This window comes from Podarcis raffonei, chromosome 8 (assembly GCF_027172205.1).
Source record: "Podarcis raffonei isolate rPodRaf1 chromosome 8, rPodRaf1.pri, whole genome shotgun sequence".
NCBI lineage: Eukaryota > Metazoa > Chordata > Lepidosauria > Squamata > Lacertidae > Podarcis > Podarcis raffonei.
Window position 1 is genome coordinate 16,704,938 of NC_070609.1, and position 21,837 is coordinate 16,726,774.

At 45.0% G+C, this 21,837-nt stretch overlaps 1 protein-coding gene across 1 annotated transcript in view; it reads left to right on the plus strand.

Moving 5' to 3' along the window:
• The first annotated feature begins 1,280 nt into the window (after nucleotides 1–1,280).
• Nucleotides 1,281–21,837, plus strand: part of LOC128418471 (sialic acid-binding Ig-like lectin 13) — a 29,289-nt gene continuing 8,732 nt past the window's right edge. Inside the window, exons 1-8 of the mRNA XM_053398174.1 lie at nucleotides 1,281–1,356; nucleotides 6,794–6,909; nucleotides 7,229–7,606; nucleotides 9,534–9,818; nucleotides 11,198–11,245; nucleotides 11,702–11,959; nucleotides 13,787–14,083; nucleotides 18,195–18,297. Of these exons, the coding sequence (XP_053254149.1) occupies nucleotides 6,849–6,909; nucleotides 7,229–7,606; nucleotides 9,534–9,818; nucleotides 11,198–11,245; nucleotides 11,702–11,959; nucleotides 13,787–14,083; nucleotides 18,195–18,297 (1,430 nt within the window). The 5' untranslated portion in view covers nucleotides 1,281–1,356; nucleotides 6,794–6,848. The remainder of the gene's footprint in view (nucleotides 1,357–6,793; nucleotides 6,910–7,228; nucleotides 7,607–9,533; nucleotides 9,819–11,197; nucleotides 11,246–11,701; nucleotides 11,960–13,786; nucleotides 14,084–18,194; nucleotides 18,298–21,837) is intronic.

Consider the following 21,837-nt stretch of genomic DNA (forward strand, 5'->3'; position numbering starts at 1 on the left):
ATGTCACTTTGCACACAAATCGCAATGGCTGGGGGCTGGATGGAAATGCCTATGAAAAAGCAAAGTGAAATCAGACAGATTTATCTAGTTCGGCAGGGGACAATTTTAATCAAGACCATGGGGGTTAAATTCTCCTCTCTATGTGCCACCATCCCATACCCTGATCATGTTCCCCTGCTCCACAGTCACTATTTAAGAAGAACTGAAATCTTGACATATTCAGTGTAATTATGCATTAAACATCACATCTCCTAGGGTTGCCATATGTCAGGAATTTATTGGACATAGCCGGAATACTGCAATTGGAAGCAGTGTCTGGGCAGAAATCGCTCAAAATGTCCAAGAAAATTTGGATGTATGGTAACCCGTGTTGGCAGTGTCGTTTCTAGCGATTTCCCCTAAAAATTGCATTTTTGCCAAAAAAGTTCAACAACAACAACAACAACAAAACTTTTGTCTTCGGATTTTCACTTTTTGAAATATGGCGACCCTATTCTAGACTGGCCGTAAGCCTTCTCACAACCCAAGTCACAGCAATGTCCTCTTAAACCCATTGATGTGGGGGTGCGGAGGGCAAGGCGAATAAACTGTCTTTTCCCCTTTCGCATAAACTTTTGCTTAAATTGTAGTGTTTCCTTTTTCTCTCTGCATTCCCTCTGAATAGATATTGCATTTCCTGTCTTTTCCCAGCATAGTATCCATTTCTGCTCCCCTCGGTTTGTTATCACTTGGCACACAACTGCAGGAGTGAGACAGCCTTCAGACGAAGATCAGGAGACTTCAAAGCAGAAGAGAAACAGTAACTCAAGTGTAACAGTCACTGTAATTTAGATAATAGAATATTAGAATTGTAGAGCTGGAACGGACCCTGAGGAACATCTAGCCCAACCCCTGCAATACAGGAATATGTAGCTGTCCCATACAGGGATCGGACCTGCAACCTTGGTGTTATCAACACCACGCTCTAACCAAATGAGGACAGGGTAAAAAGACATTTTCCAGGCTGTTCAGAATATACACCTATTGCCAAAACACTTGGGAATGTATCTGCCACAAGGAGAGGTTCGGCCTCCCTGCCCCAGATCCATTTGAGACAAATCCTGCATCACTGATGCTCAAACAACCATCCCCAGTGACCCATTGCTTGCCCAACCCGTCATCATGTATTTCACTATTCATGGCCCATTGGCTTTGCAAAACTGATTGCAAAGCATAACCACTTCTGCTTTTTGCAGGTATTTATTTCTGGCAAACCTTCTCCCCTGCGTTGCTATTCTGATCAGAGAGCAGGGCAGGCTCATTGGCAGAAGGACTCCTGGTGAGAGTTTGGGTGAACACTACTGCCATTGTAAGCAGGTAAGAATACTTTTCTTCTTGTTGAATACAAAATTCAGCCAAAACATAAGAAGCTTTAGAAACCATCGTTTTCAGAGGGCTGAGACCAAAAGGACTTTGGAAGTGCATAATGTTGGCTGTGTTTAACTCTCATTGAATTTGCTTTCTTATTCCTACTGTAATTTCTTTTCTTAATTAGTGGTGGTTCTTCAGCTTAGTCAGGTCGGATATCTCAGCGCTTAAGCCTGTTAGTTGTTTTGGAATTTCCTGGTTATATGACAAGCAATTTCATAATGTCGCAAAAGAGGCCTGTCTTGTTGTATGATGCTCCTGCCCTCTCAGTGGAGGGAACCCTATTGGATTATATTTTCATTTTGACTCGTGCCCTTGCTGTTAGTATAATCACACAGGATTCTGTACCACAGATAATGCTGAAGAGTTTTGTGCAACTGACCCCCACCTCTACCCCCCCCCGTAAGAATAGGAAGTGTGCAGATCTATTTTGATTAATAGTACTGAAACAGGTTTAGAGACAGATCTAATTTTGGGGGGAAAACTCAGGTGGCAGTTTTGAAATCTCTCACATGTATAATTGCAGAACTTTTGAAATCTCTCACATGTATAATTGCAGAACTTTGAAATGCCCACGAAGAACTTTATGTTCTAGGAAGAGTGTTGTGTGGTTTGAGTTGGCTGTATGGCATTTACAGTACAACCCAAGCAGGCTTACCCAACTTCCGTTTAATGAGACTTAAGTCTATGATCCATTCACATTTCTCTAGGCGCATGTCCCCACAAACCCACAAAGGTTTACTGTTCCGCATAGATATGCACAGGGATGCTGTGGGTTGTATCTGACAATAGTCCTACTCAGATAAGACCCTGGAGTCAAAGGGTTCAAATCTATTAATTCTGATCAGCTTACTCTAAGTAGGACCAACAAGGGATACAATGCTGTGTATGGAATTGCTGCGCAACAGGGAAATGAATGGTAAGGAGAGGAATTTGAATGGGCAAATTAAGCTTGCTTTATGAGAAGGCATTTTGGGGTGTTTGTCTTAATAACCTATCACTCTGGTTCCTCTCTGCTTCCCTGTACAACATGGTGGTCACCAGTGAGTCTTTTTAATGAAAAAATAAAGGGAAGAGAGAGAAAGAAAGGAATTATGGGAGTTCCCAGACTGGTTGTTTATTGGACACTCAGGCTATGCTTGCCCAGAGCTTGCATGTTGCTGGAGGTCCTATGACAACACCAGTTTATAGAGCATTGATCCTGATCTGTCCGGTCAACAGTTACATGGCATGGCCAGCTAAAGTTTGTCATCCTCCACTTTCCAGTTTCAATTACCCATCACTTTTCCATGGGACTTTTGTGCTGTTTGTATGCACCATAACTGGTCATTATCCCACGTTTTCTAGCGCAACGATTCCTTCGCTTTTCTCATCACAAAAAGGTGAAGGAATTTTTGCAATGGAAAATGTGGGATAAGGATCAAATGTGATGCACACAAACAGCTCATCTGCAAGTGCCTTTTGACTAGGAATGTTGACATTCCTTCACCTGACCCCCAGGGGCATCTAATAGTGGCAGCCTGCTCTGTGACTGCATTGGGGGCGCCTTAGTATTACAAAACCCAAAAAGTCAGGGCAAGAAGACAATATTGGTTTATAAAACTATACGTGCTGTGGAGAAAGTGACTAGAGAATTTTTCTTTTCACCCTCTCTTGCCAATGCTAGAACTCAGGGCCATCTAAAGAAGCTGAATCTTGAGAAATTCTGGACGGACAAAAGGTTCCTCACAATGCACATAGTTAAACTATGAGGTTTGCTACCCCAAGATGTGGTGATGATCATCAGCTTCAATGGCTTTAAATGGTGCTTTTTTCTGGGGGGACGCAGGGGGACGCGTACCCTTAAACATTTTGTGAATCTAACAGGAGAAAAAACTTTTTTTAAAAAAAACACACACCAAAAACGTTTCTTCTCTAGAACGGTGAATTGTCAGTTTTGTTGTTACCCCGATGCATGTTCTTTGTACTTCTGTCCATTTACTGTATTTATTTCCCCCGATTTGAACTATATCATTCTAATTTTCTTGAGTCAAAATGAGAGTACCCCTCAACATTTTTAAAAGAAAAAAACAAACCACTGGCTTTAAAAGTGAAATGGGCAAATTTATGGATAAGCTTATCAGTGGCTGCTAGGCATGTTGTCAGTTTGTATCTGGACCCAGTTGAAGCTCCACACGTTCGTGTTTAAAGCCCTTCATGACTTTGACCTGAAAGACTTCTTCCTTCTCTACAGACCCTCTTAGCTCTGAAGAGCAAGGAAGGGAGCCATCTTGGTTGTTCCACCATCCTCAGAAGCTCAGGGTGGTGGTGGCCCAGGAGAGGGCATTTTCGGTGGTGGCCCCTAAGTTGTGAAACTCCCTCCCCAGAGCTGCCTCTGGCACCTTCATTATTACAGCTTTCTTCGAATGCTGAAGAGGCACCTGTTTACCCTGGCTTTTGACATCTGAGGTGTATATTTCTAGGACCCACCTATATTTCTGAGTTTTAAGTGGATTAAAAACTGTTTTTAATCTTGTGTTTTAAGGCTGCAACTTACCCTTGAATGCCGGTTGCTGGAGAGCAGAAGTGGGCGTCAGCATTTGTACTCACATCCTGCTAATGGGTTTGCCAACGGCATCTGGGTGGTCACTGTGAGAAACAGGAAGGTGGAGAAGCATCCACTGGTCTGATCCACAGTGTGACTCAGTGATTTCTCCACCACTTTCAATCACTTCCTATCACATACAGCCACAGAAGAGCATTGGATGCTCTTTAGCTCAATTTCTCCAGTAGGAACTACTTGGTGTGGTTCAGATGTTGTAATATTTAGTTCTCTCAGTTCAATAATGCATACACTCCAACATTTATCTGATGAAAATAGGGACATCCTGAATAATAATGATAACAACAACAACAATACTGTGGTACCTCGGTTTTTGGACGTCTCCATTGCCAAACGTTTCGGTTTTCAAACACCAAAAACCTGGAAGTAAATGCTTCCATTTTTGAACTTGCCTTGGAAGTCGAACGGCTTCCGCTGCGTATATCAGTTGTTTTTCACAATTCTATCTACTGAATTGGCAGACCGCACCTCAGTTTTCGAACGCTTTGGAAATCAGTCTTCTGGAATGGATTATGTTCAAAAACGGAGGTACCACTGTACTTTTATTATTTATCACTCATCTACAGTGGTACCTCTGGTTACATACTTAATTCGTCCTGGAGGTCCGTTCTTAACCTGAAACTGTTCTTAACCTGAGGTACTACTTTAGCTAATGGGGCCTCCTGCTGCTGCTGCGCTGCCGGAGCACGATTTCTTTTCTCATCCTGAAGCAAAGTTCTTAACCCAAGGTACTATTTCTGGGTTAGCGGAGTCTGTAAACTGAAGCGTATGTAAACTGAAGCGTATGTAACCTGAGGTACCACTGTATATGACTGGTTGTTTACTGAGCACGCATGATATGTTTGCCCAGCGCTTGTATGTTGCTGGAGGTTCTATGACATCACCAGTATATAGAGCATTGATCCTGATACGTCCCGGCAACAGTCACATGGCATTGCCAGCTAAAGCTTGTCATCCTGCACTTTCCAGTTTCAATTACCCATCACTTTTCCATGGGACTTTTGTGCTGTTTGTATGTACCATATCTGGTCATTATTCCATGTTTTCTAATGCAACGATTCCTTCACTTTTCTGATCACAAAAAGGCAAAGGAATCTTTGCAATGGAAAATGTGGGATAAGGATCAAATGTGATGCACACAAACAGCCCATCTGCAAGGGCCTGTGACTAGGAATGTTGACATTCCTTCACCTGACCCCCAGGGGCATCTAATAGTGGCAGCCTGCTTTGTGACTTTGTAAATAATAATAATAGTAGTAGTAGCAGTAGTATTAGTAGTAGTAGTAATAATACAGTGGCACCTTGGTTCTCAAACTTAATCTGTTCTGGAAATCCAAAGCGTTCCAAAACCAAGGTGTGCTTTCCCACAGAAAGTAATGCAAAATGAATTAACCCGTTCCAGATTTTAAAAACAACCCCTAAAACAGCAATTTAACATGAATTTTATGATCTAATGAGAACATTAATACATAAAATGAAAGCAATAATCAATGTACTATAGTATAAAATAAATAAGACAGTCTTGTAGATGATAAAAATTAAAATTACTTTTTATTCTTACCTGCACTGATGATAGTCATCGTTTGGATGGGGGGCTTTTATCCATTTCCGCACACAATTAATCAGCCAGTAGCTGAACTGGGTTCCACACAGTCACAAAAACAAATTAACCTTAAAAGCCTCAAAAACAAAAACACAAAATAAATAGCAAAAACAAAAGTGCCAAACTTAATCCATTCCGGAAGTCAGTTTGACTTCCGAAATGATTGAAAACCAAGGCGCGCTTCTGATTGGTGAAGGTGCCCCAGAAACAATAGCTGACAGCCACATCGGATATTCGACTTCCAAAAAACGTTTGAAAACCAAGGTGTTTGAGTACCAAAGTGTTTGAGAACCAAGGTACCACTGTAATAATAATAATAATAATAATAATAATAATAATAATAGTACTTCTATAATTTATCCCTCATCTAATGGACTGGGTTGCCAATGAGGCTTTTATTGGGTTATTGTAATTGAAAACTAATAAAAATTATTATACGAAAATGGGATCACGTGTGATTTTTCCAGAGAGCACAATGAGCACAAATCATCATAAATGCATGGGAGGAAAAAGGATGTCTGGAGGGGTCCTGAAAAATATACTCTCCTCATTGTCTTCTGACATATGAACCAGACAAGTTATTTGTGTGTTGTGTATCAAAGACACTTATGGGTGATTTAAATCTTTCAAATAAAGGAGTCAATAATTCAATGTGGCAGCACCTAGGCTTTGGCACTCCTTGCCTGATAGAATCATAAAATCCTAGAGTTGGAAGGGACCCTGAGGGTCATCTAGTCCAACCCCCTGCAATGCAGGAATTTCAGCTAAAGCATTCAGGACAGAGGGCCACCTGACTTCTGCTTAAAGACCTCCAAGGATAGAGAGTCTACAACCTCTCCGGGGAAGTGTATTCCACTGCCCAAAAGCTCTTAATTAGGGCTGGCAACATCTGGTATTAGATGCCCACTAAAACCTTTGTTGTTGTTGTTGCTATCAAGACTCATAATAATAAGTTACACATCTTCGTTTTTAACTTTTTGCTCACACCATCTGTGTAATATTGATAACTATGTTATATTACTTTCTCCACACTCCTTAGATATCATCATCATCATTAAGTGCTTTATATTTTTCTATGTAGAAATAAAATCATTAAAACAGGCTGAGAGTGGCATAGTTCCCAAATTATTCGAAAGCAGACCCATTCTTTCTGAACTCACTTTTCCTGCTTGTTCTTTCAGTTTCTTGGGCTCCTTTCCAGCAGAGGGACAAAGAGCTTTTGGAAGGAGACGCAAGATGAGTTATCTCCTTGGAGCCTTCATTTTCGGACTGCTTTCAACCTGCCTGCATTGGGAAGGTAAAGAGAAGACTGAAAGGGCAGAGCTATGGGGACAACGCAGAGGGCTCACCCATGCTTCCTCTAGTCCCGCTTCTTCTTGCCAGGAAAAGCTGCTCTTTAGCACTCAATTGGAGCATGTGGCAATTCGAGTTTTCTCTGGATTGATGTTTGCTCCCATTTAGCACTAAAGAGTGGGAAAGGAGCAGGGCAAGTGGAAATGTGGAGGAACCCAGAGTCTACACCCTGAAATATCCAGTCTTTTCCAGTAATAGGGGACAGGGAGGAGTGGGTGTTCTGGAATAGGCTGATGGAGTTTCTTATTGTCTCCTCCACACAGGTGCTCACTGCCTTCCAGGGTACAACCTGACGGTCCCCCCTGAAGTGAGAGTACAGGAGGGGTTCTGTGTCGTCATCCCCTGCAAATTCACTTACCCAGCATCGACTGACACCAGTGGTGTTGAATTGCATGGATATTGGTATACTGTAGGCAGCAGAACTTACAATGAACTAGTGGCCACCAATGATGGGAATAAATATATAGCACATTTCACTCGCAATCGCTTCCTTCTGTCGGGGAACTTGGAACAAGGAGACTGTTCCCTCACCATCAACGATACCCGCAAAAGCTCCGATGAAAGAGGATACTATTTCAGAGTAGAGAAAGGCACAATAAAATTTAGCTACTCAGATTTACCTACATTAGTGAAAGTGGCAGGTGAGTGGCTGGAAGGATGCCTGGCTCTCTGCTGTCTGTCTGTCTGTCTGTCTGTCTGTCTGCCCCTGAGCCTTTGGGTGAAGGAACCTGTCTCAGCACTCTTGCCCTCACCGCCAACACGGCCAGAGTGACCTCGCCCTGCCTTGGAGCCAAGCAGGGCCACACTGTGGTGCCTGCCCATTCAGGCAGGGGGAGCCCGGCCAGACGAACTGGCACTTGTTGGGTGCAAAGAAGGTGTCTGGCACCCCCAGTGTGGCCCAGCGCTGTGCTCCTCTCTGCAAGCATTGGTATCACCTACGCTGGGAGAGAAGCACCAGAAAATTAAAATCTGCTGTGTATGAACCAACACATCTACCTGTGCTTAAACCCCCCAATTAATCTAACCTGTTAAGACAGCTTGGGAAAACACTTGGCTTTGCAAGAATTTTCTTTATTTCTTCCAGAGTACTGGAAAAAGCCCTTGAGATTTTGAACATTGTTGGCTGTTATACAGTTGTACCTTGGTTCTGGAATGCCTTGTGACTTGGGCGTTTTGGCTCCCAAATGCCGCAAACCTGGAAGTGAGTGTTCTGGTTTGCAAACATTCTTTGGAACCTGAATGTCCGATGCAGCTTCTGAATGTTTTGGAAGTCGAACAGACTTCCGGAACAGATTCTGTCCAACTTCTGAGGTACCACTGTATTCTAATGGATCATGGAATATTGCTTTATTTTATATAAGTTAGGGTTGCCATATGTCCGGGATTTGGTCATCAGAAACAGTGCCCAGGCAGAAATCACTGGAACGTCTGGGGGGGGAAAAGCTGTGTCAGAAGTGTATATTTTGTTGAATTTTCTTAAAAATAGCTCAACAACTTTGACAAAGTTTCACTTCCTGAAATATGGCAACCCCAATAAAAGTTGTTAGTTTTAAAGTTACGTTCTTATTATGACTTTTTTTCCATTGGATCAGATTATTAGGTGTGTGATCTTTGCTGTCTACTTTGTTGTTTCTTCAGCTTGTAAACTGCCTTGCGTATAGTAATATAGAAAGTACACAAATTAAAAATGAAAATGAAATGAAACAGAGAGCTCACACCCACTTCTGTCTTTCCCATGCCTGGAAAGCATGTATCTGAGTGGTTTTCTGCTTGTTCCATATTTTCTAGAAGGGCTCTGAGCGGCTTTGCCTTGACCCCACCACTCCCCCCCCCGAAAGCATGCTCTTCTGCATTAAATCAGAACAAAGGGCAATCTGGGGACAACCCGCTTGCCATTTGCTCTGAATCAGTGCTGAATAGTGGGTTTTCCCGGGAGAAAGTGGTGGGGGGGAACGCAGGTGTGGATGAGCTCAAATGATCACTGAAAAAAGACTGACTCTCCATGTTGGTGCATCCCTCAGCCTATTCTTTTGCCCATGGAATTAGCAAAGCTCCTTTCTCCACTCATCACTTATCAGCCCCCATTTCCATGCCCCTTTTCTTGCTCAAAATACCCCACATTGCCATAAAGGTGCTCAGAATTCCAGAGCTGTGCAGGTAAGGATGCATGTCAAGTCTCCAACAGAACTAATATAGCAAAGGATCATGGCTTTAAAGAGCAACAACAAATTATCAGAAACCCATTACAGTGGTACCTCGGGTTACATACGCTTCAGGTTGCAGACTCCGCTAACCCAGAAATAGTACCTTGGGTTAAGAACTTTGCTTCAGGATGAGAACAGAAATTGTGGTCCGGTGGTGCGGCAGCAGCAGGAGGCCCCATTAGCTAAAGTGGTGCTTCAGGTTAAGAACAGTTTCAGGTTAAGAACGGACATCCAGAATGAATTAAGTACTTAACCCAAGGTACCACTGTATCTCTTTTTCTGAAGTGATGCCAATGGCCATCACAAATATAAGGATGGTTGAGGTTGCTATTTACTTATGCATCTTCTTTCTCCATAAATCTAGAGAAACCTGAAATACAGATACCGGGAAAGCTTCGGGCAGGACATCCAGTGAATATCAGTTGTTCAACCCCAGGAAGTTGTTCTTCGCAGGTGGACCTCACCTGGGGAGGTGTTTCTGTAGCCAACACATCGAGGGCCACAAGCGAGCAGACAAATGAAATCAAGGTTTACAGTACCTTCATACCCTCAATTGCAGACCATGGCCAGAATCTCATCTGCAATGCCAGCTACAACCAAGGGACCCATCCTGTGCAAACAGAGGAGAGGATCCAGTTGGACGTCAGCTGTGAGTGACTCTGGGTGTTGTTGTTGTTGCTGCTGCTGCTGCTGCCGTTTTAAACACTAAACTTCTAATCTAGCTGAGCTGGAACTGAAGCGACTTGGGGAAAAGACTTGTTAAGGAAACTCTAGCTCAATTGTGCCTAGAAGAGTTGTGAGCCATGACGCTCACTCTCTTGCCTCTGAGGGCAGGTCCGTTGTCTGGCTTTTGCCCCTGGGCACCCCTTTTGTGGGGGACCTTTTCCTCTTGTTATGTTTCAGGAAGAGTGAGGCCACCCAAGACAGCCCAGTGTGCTTAACTATGAGTTAATTACAGTCACGAGCTAATTCAAGGCAAAACTATGAAGCAGACAATCTGAGGCAAGGCTAGAGAAGCACAAAGCGTTAGCGTGTATCTCAGTTTGTCATTTGAGGCTGGCTCCTCCTGTGTCCATTACTTGGTGGAACAGCAACTGGCTATTGCCTGGAAACAGTGTGGTCTCCTTTGGATCAATGGGCTGCAAAAGTGGGGTAGAGCAACTTGAGTTCAGTAGGGCAGGCATGGAGCATTCTGCAATAGAAAACTACGGATGCTGAAAAATGCAGGAAGACACAACATTGCCATCAGGGCTGGCTTTGCCACAGGTATGGGCAACCTGCAGCCCCCCAGATGTTGGTGGCATCTAGCTCCCTTTAGCCTCAGCCAGCATGACCAGTGGTGAGGAATGGTGGGAGATGGAGTCCATAAAAATCTGGAAGGCCACAGGATCCCTATGCCTCCTCTATAGTGCCTATGACACATTTGGGGGTATTAAAAGTACCCCACTTTATATTACAAGGCTCACCATAACTTTCAGCTGGAAGGAACAGAATGCTGGAGAAGCTCACTTTTTTGGTCTTCTAAACCAGCAATGCCATCCATATGCAAAGTACCGGACAGGAAAATGGCAATGGATGGCCATCTGTCACAGGTGATTTAGCTGAGATTCCTGCATTGCAGGGGGTTGGCCCATATGACCCTTGGGTCCCCTTCCAACTCTAAGACTCTATGATTCTAACTGGTGTTGGTCATCTGTTGCAGAGAGGGGAACCACCAGCCCACCCAGGTTGACTACAACTCCCATCAGCCCCAGCCAGCATGGCAGATGCTTAGGAATGATGGGAAGTGCAGTGTGACATCTGGAAGGCATCAGGTTCTCCATCTCTGTGCAATGATGATCAGAGGACAAAGTGGCAAAACCTTGACTGGGTGGGCAGGTGAAGCAGGTTGGATGTGGCCCCCAAAACTACTTACAGAGAAAGATACCTGTGAATGCAATATCCTAGGATTAGAATCTCTCCCTGCCTTTGCTAAATCCCCACTTGACAGGGCCACTCCCTCACAGGGCTTGTGCTTGCCTTTTACAGACCCACCGATGCTGTGGTTCAGTGGGATACTTGAACGTCCTGGTGAAAGTAAGTATTTTATGTATTTGTTAGCCATTATACACACCATTAAAATAAAAATGGCTGCCTAAGCCGTGGTAGCCACAGTTCCTTGGAGCAAGCAGCACTAAATGTATGTGAGTCTATTTGTGTGCAGATTTTGCTTCCTTTTGAAAAGTGGGATCTGAATTTTAAAAAAATAATTCAACTCTCACTTCTGTCATGGATCCTTTGTTTGTTGTTGGGCACTGCAAACACCCAGCCTTTGTTTCCTGTCTGCAAAATGGGGATTTAGAAGATTTGGCAGCCCAACCATTATTTGAAACATTCTCCTCTTCTGACAAGCAAGCTGCCATCTCTTTATTTTGTGTTGCATCTGGAGATGGTTGGATAAGAACTGTTTTCTTTGACTGGGATGGGAGGGCGGCCAGACCAGAAGCTTGATAACCGCCGTGGCATCCCACTGTCCTGTTTGGAATCTTGCAGGTCGGAGAAACTTCACAGATGCTTCCCATATCGAAGTCCAGGAAGGTGACTCCATCACGTTGTTCTGCAGGATAAAGAGCAACCCCTCAGCCAATGCGGCCTGGGTGACAAAATCACAAAAGACTGCTGGTTGGCAATCCTCCGGAACCAATATCCTGCCAATTTCGAATGTGAAGCTGGCAGACAAAGGGGGATACAAATGCCGTGCATCAAACACAGAGGGCGAGACTGATGCCACCTTCCAGCTCTATGTAGCATGTAAGGAAGACAAAACCGGGGTTCATGCAGTCGGGTGTTGGTGAGAGATAAAATTAAACCTTTCAAGGAGATTCAGACATGGTAGAGGATATTGTTGGGGATGACTCTGGAACTCCTTGCTACAACGGGGCATTGTTGTGGCAAATATGGGGAATTAGCTAGGTATATTGCTGCAAAAGACATCAAGTTGCTCTGGGAAACCTCTTCCTGCATGACTAGTGCTATTGGGATTTGCTCCTGTGCATTTCCCAGGCGATGGAATCACCCTTTGAATTTCCCCACTCCATGTCAGGAAAATTTCATACAGGCCTTGGTTATATACGTAGGGCTTGTCCACACTCCCGCTTGTCTCGTGCTTAGAATACATGGGTCTGAGTGGTTTTCCGCTTGACCCATGCTTTGTAGGGACAGGTCTGAGTGCATACTCTCCCATGAAAATCAGTACGTGTGTCTTTTGATGCTGCGCTGCCACGCAAGTTAGCTGGTTCGCACAGGAGCATCTTTGGCTGCCATGCTCTTGCAGGAGCCAGATGACTCTCATCAGAGCACAACACCGCTACAAGTGACCGCTGTAAGCACCGACTCACCCTCCTTCTGGAGCTTGGCAGTGGCACTGGGACATTCCAGGATCAAATCAGAAGCTGGGATGGCTTCTGTAATTCTGGGATGTGAAGGGGAAATTGCAACACTTGAAGGGCATGTGAGTGGTTTTCCCTTGGCCCTCTCCTTTCCAGGGAAAACCCATTCTTTAGTGCTAAATCGGAGCAAACGTCAATTCAGTGAAAACCCAAATTGCCGTTTGCTCCAATTGCGTGGTAAAGAGCTCTTTCCCCCAGGGGAAGCAGAGGGACAAGAGTAAGTGTGGATTAGCTCAGAGGCTCTCTATTCCCACCGCACAGAAAAATCACAGGGCTCAGAGATCTGATTTTGCTTTCCTGGTCACATTTTGGGAATTACTGGCCTAGCAGAGGGAATTTGCCTCTCTTGATCTCAAATTGAAAAAGAAAAATAGCTGCTAGGGCCACAAATGCAGCCAGAGTGATGTATCTGGGCCAGAAACCATATCAAGATGGGTCCAGGAAATGGATGGCTCAAGTTCATAAGTTTATTGTTCGAGTCAAAGGCCATGACAACCTTGTATTAAGCAATATTATTGATAAAATAATACAGAACATCCATCCATAATATAAAAAATCCATAATACAAAAAAGGCTTTTCAAAGTTCCTGAGCATTAAAAGGCAGTTTCCCTTGTGCATCTCTGACAACTCCAATTCTAATGTTATTTCTGCCTTTCAAAAATCCAGTTTGCCAACATCCATGATGTAAGAGAGAGAAGTTACCAGAGACACTAACAAACTCCAGTCCATCTTCACTGTTAGAGCACATGCTTTGTATTCATAAAGTGAATCCCCTGGTTTCCCCCGAGAGCCATACCCACTGCTACAGCATAGAGAGGATAGCCAACATGGTATACAGAGCCAAAAGACGATTGGGCTGTTGTTGGAACTACAGTGGTACCTCAGGTTACATACGCTTCAGGTTACAGACTCTGCTAACCCAGAAATAGTGCTTCAGGTTAAGAACTTTGCTTCAGGATGAGAACAGAAATTGTGCTCTGGCGGCGTGGCTGCAGCAGGAGGCCCCATTAGCTAAAGTGGTGCTTCAGGTTAAGAACAGTTTCAGGTTAAGAACAGACCTCCGGAACGAATTAAGTACTTAACCCGAGGTACCACTGTAATAGTCTGGCCTTCTTGGAGCAAGAGGAAACTAGAATAAGGGCTGGCACAAGATCCTGACACTGATCATTCTGTTTCATCCTTTTCCAGACAGCCCCAGGCCATGTGAACAGAATAATTCCCGATGCTGGAAAGATGGCAATGGATTCCAGTGCAACTGTTCCATCTGCTCCTATCCTGCATCTACAATTCAGTGGCAAGTGAATGGGAAGAACTTGGAGGGGAACTACACTGATGAGACAATGAAGGTCACTTCCTGGAATAAGACAGAAGAAGTCACCAGCACTCTGCACTTGACAGGGGACTTGGATGGAGAGCAGCATATTGTCTGCCTTGGAACCAACCCCGGTGGACAGATTCCCTTGAAGTTCTTCGTGGCTAGTTCAGGCAAGTCTCTGGGATGCAGATTGGTCCAATAGAGTTACCTAGAGCCTTGCTTTAGATAGCAGCCACACTTAGGGTTGCCGTATTTCAAAAAGTAAAAACCAGGACACCCCGAAAGCCTTTGAAATCCTGGTCGTATGGCAGCCTAGGCACACTCACAAACTACATGAAGGCAGCCCTGTTTAGGGAAGCTTTTAATGTTTGATGTATTACAGTATTTTAATATTTTTTTTGGAAGCCGCCCAGAGTGGCTGGGGAAGCCCAGCCAGATGGGTGGGGTATAAATAATAAATTATTATTATTATTATTATTATTATTATTACATACAGGATTGCCAACTGATGCTTCGCTTAAACCCCAACTTTTGGAGGAAAAAGTGAAAACACCATATTTATTGAATACTTTTCAGATAGTCAAAGACCGCAGCAGAATTCTGTAGTAATGTGTGAGGGTGTTAACAAACATACAGGGCTTTTTTTCATCCAGAACTTACCGGAACTCAGATCCAGCATTTATCAGGACGGTAATAGATTGAGGACACAGAGCTGCTACAGATGAACTGTTTATGTAGCATTCATCCTGATTTGCTTACAGGAAGTTAACACAGTTAACCACACCCAGTTTTTATTGAGCATTTGCTCTTATTTGTTTATGGGGCACTGATAGGACAACAAGCCTTAGTCCTGATTTTCATGTGGGGCCTTGACACAGCTTTCTGTTAAACGTTTATCCACCCCACTCTGCTGGGTGCATTTCGCTATCAATTTCCCAACTGCAAAAAGTAGCCCGTTGTTTAAAAAGTGGGTTTGTTGCATTAGGGCACCAGAGAACCTTAACATGTTTTAATTGTGCAAAGCTACATTTCCAGTATGTGCTCAGATCCCTGTCCCAAAACAGTAGGTCTGGTTGCCCCTGCAGGTCTGGTTGCCCCTGCAATCCTTCCATAGAATGATAGAGTGATTGAATTAAGGTTACCTTTTGGTTGTACCCCCCCCCCCCAACCCACCCCAAAGAAGCCAGCCAGAGCATGAAGACATAATCCAACTGTGTATTAAAGATAGGGTGATAGTAGCTTATTTCAATTCTGAGCGGCAATGAATTCCTACAAAGAGAGGCTTGGCAGCTGCGACAACTGGCCTGGAAACTTACCTTTTCCCCACCTCTGTCTCAGTGGGCTGGGAAATGCACTCTGCACATGTTCAGAGGCACCCATTTCTTTACTCACAACCTGTGGCCTTGAAAGCAGCTCCTAGGGGCTGATCCCTGGCTGAAATGAAGCCCCAGCTTGTCACGTGCTTCAAAACGAGGCTTTTACGATCCACTCTCCAATCTCCTAAAGAGCTTTCGGCGTCTGGCCTGCAGGCAAACCCAAGTGCGGTTTTTATTAAGTGTATCTGTGTTAATAACTTTAATTTTAGAGATAAATGATTGCCATTAGAATAATTTAGTACTGAAGTATTAAAAGTTTATTATTTTCTTCTAATAGCCGGGGGGAGGGGAAGGGGGAGAGATTATCGCCAGTACTTCCATGTATTTATTTTTTAATTGAAGAGATAATGCCTTCGATCTTTTAAAATCATCACAATGATTTTAAGTGCTATTTTAATGGGGGATAATGCTGGCAATTACCGCTCATTTAATGCTAGACGGATCACTGGAAGATGCCGATGCATGTGGCGGATGCTGCTCTAGGAGAGCTGTCGCAACAGAGTGGCGGCCAAGATTGCAATCGGATGCTTATTTGGGTTTCCTGCATTGCAGGGGGTTGGACTAGATGACCGTTGGGGTCCCTTCCCACTTTACAATTCTATGACACCCCCTTCCTTCGTATGAACTCAATGGCACCAGCTTCTGAGTAGGCATGTGTAGAATTTCACTGGAAGAGGCGTGAGCCCCGAAGATGGGGTGGGCACAGATGCATTAGCCAATAATGAAGAAGCGCATCTCTGCAAACGAGGGCATATTTGCATAAAATTCAGATATGTAAATTTCCATGCCTATCTGCAAATTTAGAGGGGATCCGTGATTTAAATAAAATACAATACATCTCACCATAGTTGGGAAGATGGATCCAGTGACTTGCATATCAGTTCAGTCTGTTGTATCTTGGGCAATTTCAAGGCAATACAATTTCAGGGCAATGCTCTGTATCTGTGTAGGGTTTACTCCTCATACAGATGCAGTTGAAACTTTTCCCTGTTTAGGGAAGCTTTTAATGTTTGATGTTTTGTCGTGTTTTTAATATTCTGTTGAGAGCTGCCCAGAGTGGCTGGGGAAACCCAGCCAGATGGGCGGGGTATAAATAATATATTACTACTACTACAGGGATGCAGGTGGCGCTGTGGGTTAAACCACAGAGCCTTGGACTTGCCAATCAGAAGGTCGGTGGTTCAAATCCCCGCGACGGGGTGAGCTCCCGTTGCTTGGTCCCTGCTCCTGCCAACTTAGCAGTTCAAAAACACGTCAAAGTGCAAGTAGATAAATAGGCACCGCTCCGGCAGGAAGGTAAACGGTGTTTCTGTGCGCTGCTCTGGTTCGCTAGAAGCGGCTTAGTCATGCTGGCCACATGACCTGGAAGCTGTACGCCGGATCCCTCGGCCAATAAAGCGAGATGAGTGCCGCAGCCCCAGAGTCGGCCATGACTGGACCTAATGGTCAGGGGTCCCTTTATCTTTACCTTTACTACTACTACTACTACTATTTCAGAGAGAGTAAGAGGACATCTCCCTCCATGGTTTTTGAAGGCAACCGACAACCTTAGGGGATTGCATGGCTCTGCTATGGGGAATTGGTTGGGGACTCCATTAGCCAGTGGAGGCTGTTTCATGGGGCATCTTTGGCATAGCCCCACGAAACTCAACCTGCTCTCAGCTATTCCCTGCCTACCTGCTTCTTTATGGACACTCAAATGGTTCTGCCTGTCATTGGTTCTGGCAACCCCCACTGTTGGGTTCTGTGATTTGATGGGCACCAGCCGCTGCTGGCAGGGGCATCGCAAGGGGTGGGGGTGTGTGGTCCACCCCGGGTGTCATGCCTGGGTGTGTGTGACAAAATCCCCCCAGGCGGATCGTCGTGGTGGCACTCACACCCCCGATGGCCGGATTTTTGTGATTGGTGCAATTGTTGTCGTGAAAATTCACCTGCTGATCGTGCAAATATGCCCGACAATCAGACTGGTACCCCCCGGCAGGTGGTGTTCGCACCTCCCGGCAGGCAGCGCTCGAATCCCTGGTGGGCAGTTTTATGTGATTGCCCGGGGTAGGCAACCTAAGGCCTGGGGGCCGGATGTGGCCCAATTACCTTCTCAATCCGGCCCGTGGACAGTCCGGGAATCGGTGTGTTTTTACATGAGTAGAATGTGTCCTTTTATTTAAAATGCATCTCTGGATTATTTGTGGGGCATAGGAATTCGTTCATCCCCCTCCCCCAAAAAAATATAGTCTGGCCCACCACATGGTCTGAGGGATGGTGGACTGGCCCATGGCTGAGAAAGGTTGCTGACCCCTGCGATCGCCTATGGGCGGTTGGATTTTCGTGGGTGGCACTGACACAGTGTTATGTGATCATCGGTCGGATTTGCGTGATCCGCTGGTGTATCTGTTTCACAGCCAACCCTCCTAAAAAAAGGTCAACAACGTTAGGGTACCATCCCTAAAAAAAGCTCACCGGGTAAATTTTTGCACTGGGTATCACCTGACCTTGCTACACCTCTGGCTGCTGGTTACCACCACTGCCTTCCTTCCTCATTAGCATTTTAGGACCTTCCTGCCATGGCTGCAGTAATGCTTTTCAATACCAGTTGCTGGAAGCCACAGGAGGGGAGAGCGCTTTTGTGCTCAGGTCCTCCTTCCCAGAGGCATCTGGGTGGCCAGTGTGAGAATAGGATCCTGACTGGGCAATTGTCCTGATCCAGCAACACTCTTTTGATGTCCTTAGCATTTTCTGCCTGAGGCACTGGCCTCATTCTGCCTATTGATAGCCTTGGGTTCTCTTAGCTCTTTGGGACAAACAGAATGAAGTCACTTCAAACGTTGGGTTGAGATGTGGGGTGGGTGGGAATGGAGAAGCTGGTTCTCTGTGGCTTCACCAGACCTGTTCTCCTCTGAACCAACAGGAGACTCTCTGAAAAGGAACCTAATCAGCGGTGTAATGGGTGCCCTCGTCATGTTGGCTGTCGTCATGCTGATCGTTATCATCGTCGTTCTGATTTCCAGAAGGTAAGTAACGGTTAGCATCTGTCTGTTTCCGTAGTACTTGAGGAGAGCAGAGTCTCTTTTGCGCTGGACGTTGATGGAGAGGAAGGCTCCACCTGGAGTGAATTTTTGGTTCGGTATTATGTTCTGCAGGAAAGAGGGCCCAATGCTGTCATCGGCAGCACGTTGAAACGTCATCACCAGTGTTGTGGCTGAGGGGACTCCAAGTCAATCACCGCCTTGTACCTTCATGGAAGGTGGATGGCGATGGTGCTTTTTTGGCTTGCAAAAAACTGTGTGTTTATGCTGGCCTACTCTGCAGAGCTTTCCAGACACTCATCTTTCCTCCGGGAGACTGATCAGGCATGACACAGCCGCTTGGTGTCGCCCTAGCAAATGCCACTGTTGTTGGCAAATGGCTATTGTCCAGCAATCAGTCCACTGATTTGAAACCTGGGGATTGTCAGGTTTTTGCAGCGATCCTGGCCATTGGGGTGCACAGGGGGGAGTGGAGCGAGCTCTCAGCCCAGGAGGTCAAGAGGCATGTAAAATAGCCCAGATTAGGCAGGTATCTGGTCCCAGAGCCAGCGGCTGCTCTATTCCCCATCCCTGGATTAGGGTGTGTGCATGGAATACATTCTATTATTACAGTTTTGTTATTATTTCCTTGTGTTTTTCATTAGTTGGGTTTGCTAGCCTTTGATAGGAATTTGGGCGTATGTAAAGACGGGTCAAAATGTTAGTCACTAAAAGCAATACACGTAATATATAAATGTGCTTTTTTTTGTACTGGTATGTGGGCTCCGAAGAACTGCCCATAAGGGAGCATTAATAATAATAATAATAATAATAATAATAATAATAATAATAATACCCCACCCATCTGGCTGGGTTTAAATATGAGGTTCCCAACCCCTTGTGCAAAGAGTTTGTGCTACACTGAAGCACATGGGAAGCACAGCATTTGGGAACATACAGGAACCTGGGGCTACCTTTGAAGGTGACCCGGAAACTGCAATTAATCCAGAATGAGGCAGCTAGACTGGTGACTGGGAGTGGCTGCTGGGACCACATAACAGAGTGACTGGGGAAACTCAGCCAGATGGGTGGGGTATAAGTAATAAATTATTATTACTATTACTATTATTATTAACCTCCATAAGATATTGGACACCACTTCCCATCACCCCCGACCACTGGCCATGCGAGAAACATTGGGAGGGCCACAGACACCCTATCCCTGTGAATGGGGTTTCCCCCCCATAAATTAGACATGGTGGGGAGAAAGTTGGTAGGCTTTCTCTCTCTTTCTCCTCCTCCTTGCTTTGATGGTTTTAAAAGAGGATGAGAGAAGTTCAGGAGGATAAGACTATCTCTGGCAATTGGGTCCTAATAACAATGGCTCAACAAGTTGCGCTCCCCCCCCCCCACTTTGCCAAAAATGCTCAACAATTTCTGTGTCCAGATTTTCACTTTTTGAAATATGGCAACCCTAACCAAAGGAAGGACTAACACGAACGTTAACTGATTGAAGAAGCAGGAGGAAGGAAGTAAAATCTGATGGAGAAAACACAATCTGCAGGTTGTTATTTAAGAAGGAATCACCGAGGGAAGACTAGGGGCTCCTCCCCACCTCTGTTTGCCCTGCTGCATTCCCCTGGGGAAAACCCTTGGCTTAGCACTGAATCGGAACAAATGGCAATCAGGTTTCCTGCAGATTGCTGTTTGTTCCGATTTAGCGCTAAAGAACAGGTTTTATGGGGGAAGGTGTCAGGGCAAAGGCAAAACCTCCTGGACCCATGCCTAGAAAACCCATGATTTTTTGGCACATGACAACTGGAAGTGTGGATGAGCTCTTCATTACCTTTCTGCCTACTGCCCCTCACTGGTTCAGGCAATTTATTGCAAGCGTCGTTGCCTTAATCGCAACACTTTGGACTCATGCACACTTCTGCTCATCCCATGCCTAGATAGCACGGGTCAGAGCGGTTTCCCCCTTGCCCCACTTCTTTCCCAGGGAAAACCCGCTCTCTAGTGCTCAATCGGAGCAAACGTCAATCCGGAGAAAACCTGAAATGATGTTTGCTCTGATTGGGAGCAGTCTTCTCCAGGAGAAAGCAGAGGGGCAAGAGGAAGGGTGGATCAGCCCTCAATGAAAGCCCTGAGGAGGCTTTCTGAGCATTCGAGCCAACCCAAATGCCAACTCCAGCCAGCTGCTCTGCTTCCCCTAGGGACTTAAATAAAATAAACCACCTTGGGGAAAGCAGCCAGCAGGGGGATGGAGGTGCAAAGGCAGACGTGAGGCAGAGAGGCTTGCTCTAGGTGTACTGTTTCTATCAACTTCCACCATGTCAGGCAGGTGTGCTTCAAAAAATTTTGGGGGGGTCAGCAGGCTGAGGGGTTGCACAATACCAAAGCAGCCTAAAAAGGTACAAAAACGCACATTCAGATGTCACTTATACTGTTTTTATTGACCCGTTTCAACTTTTTAGCCCATCAACCATGTATCTTTAAGATTTGTTGCACAAGCATCCTTTGTATTTCCTACGGAAGCTGACCTCTTCCTCTTTTGTCTATCCGCCGTTTGCAACATCTCAGTCTCGCTAATATATTCCTCCCTCCCTCTGCCTCTTTCTCCTTTAATTCAAGTATGAAGAAACTGTTATGAATCCCTCCACATATAGGCTTTATTAGTTTCTCATACAGTTAGTTTATTCTTCTCGGGAGTATTATTAAGTCTGAAAAATCCCCTTAGTTCATCAGTACACAACCTTGTTGTCTGACAGTAACAAATTATTTAATTTCCTCGAGCAAAGTTGCTCTTATTTATAATTGATCAAGTTAAATGTGTTGCAGTCGGTTTATATACTGAGGCATCTATTGGGAAGCTGGCAAAAGCTATTTCTTATGTGGTGAAGAAATAAGACTTATGAAATCTGCCTTACTGCTCAACCTGGTTTACGCAATCATACCCTGACTTAGAACTCTTCTGTTCTTGGAAACAGAATGTCTCTGAACCCTAGTTGCTGGCTATCACAAGGGAGAAGAGGGTGGTTGTGCTCAAGTCTTGCTTGCAGGCTTCCCAAAAGCATTAGGCTGGCCATTGTGAGAACAGGATTCTGGACTAGATGGGTCTTTGCTCTGATCCAGCAGAGTTCTTCTTTATCTTTTTGTGTTCTGCACAAGCAGAGGGCGAATGCAAGAAGCATTCATTACAGCTTTCTGTTAAGTCCAAACTGGGGAAACTGAAAGAAGATTGGTTTCATAAGTCAACTTTTCACCCATAGCTACATACCCTGGTTGTTTGGAAGCCATTAACCATGGTTTCCTGGTGCAGAAGTCACGGGAACCATGGTTAGCTGATCACCTCCTCTCCTGTTCTACTTCCACGGCAGACCACAGGAGTGGGATTGTGCTCTTGTGCTTGGATCCTGCTTGTGGACTTTCCATAGGCATCCGGTCAGCCACTGTGAGAACAAGATGCTGGGATGCTGGGCCTGATCCTGCACAGCTCTTCTTATGTTCTGTAAGGGAGGGCAGCAAAATGAGGACAAAGGGACTGCA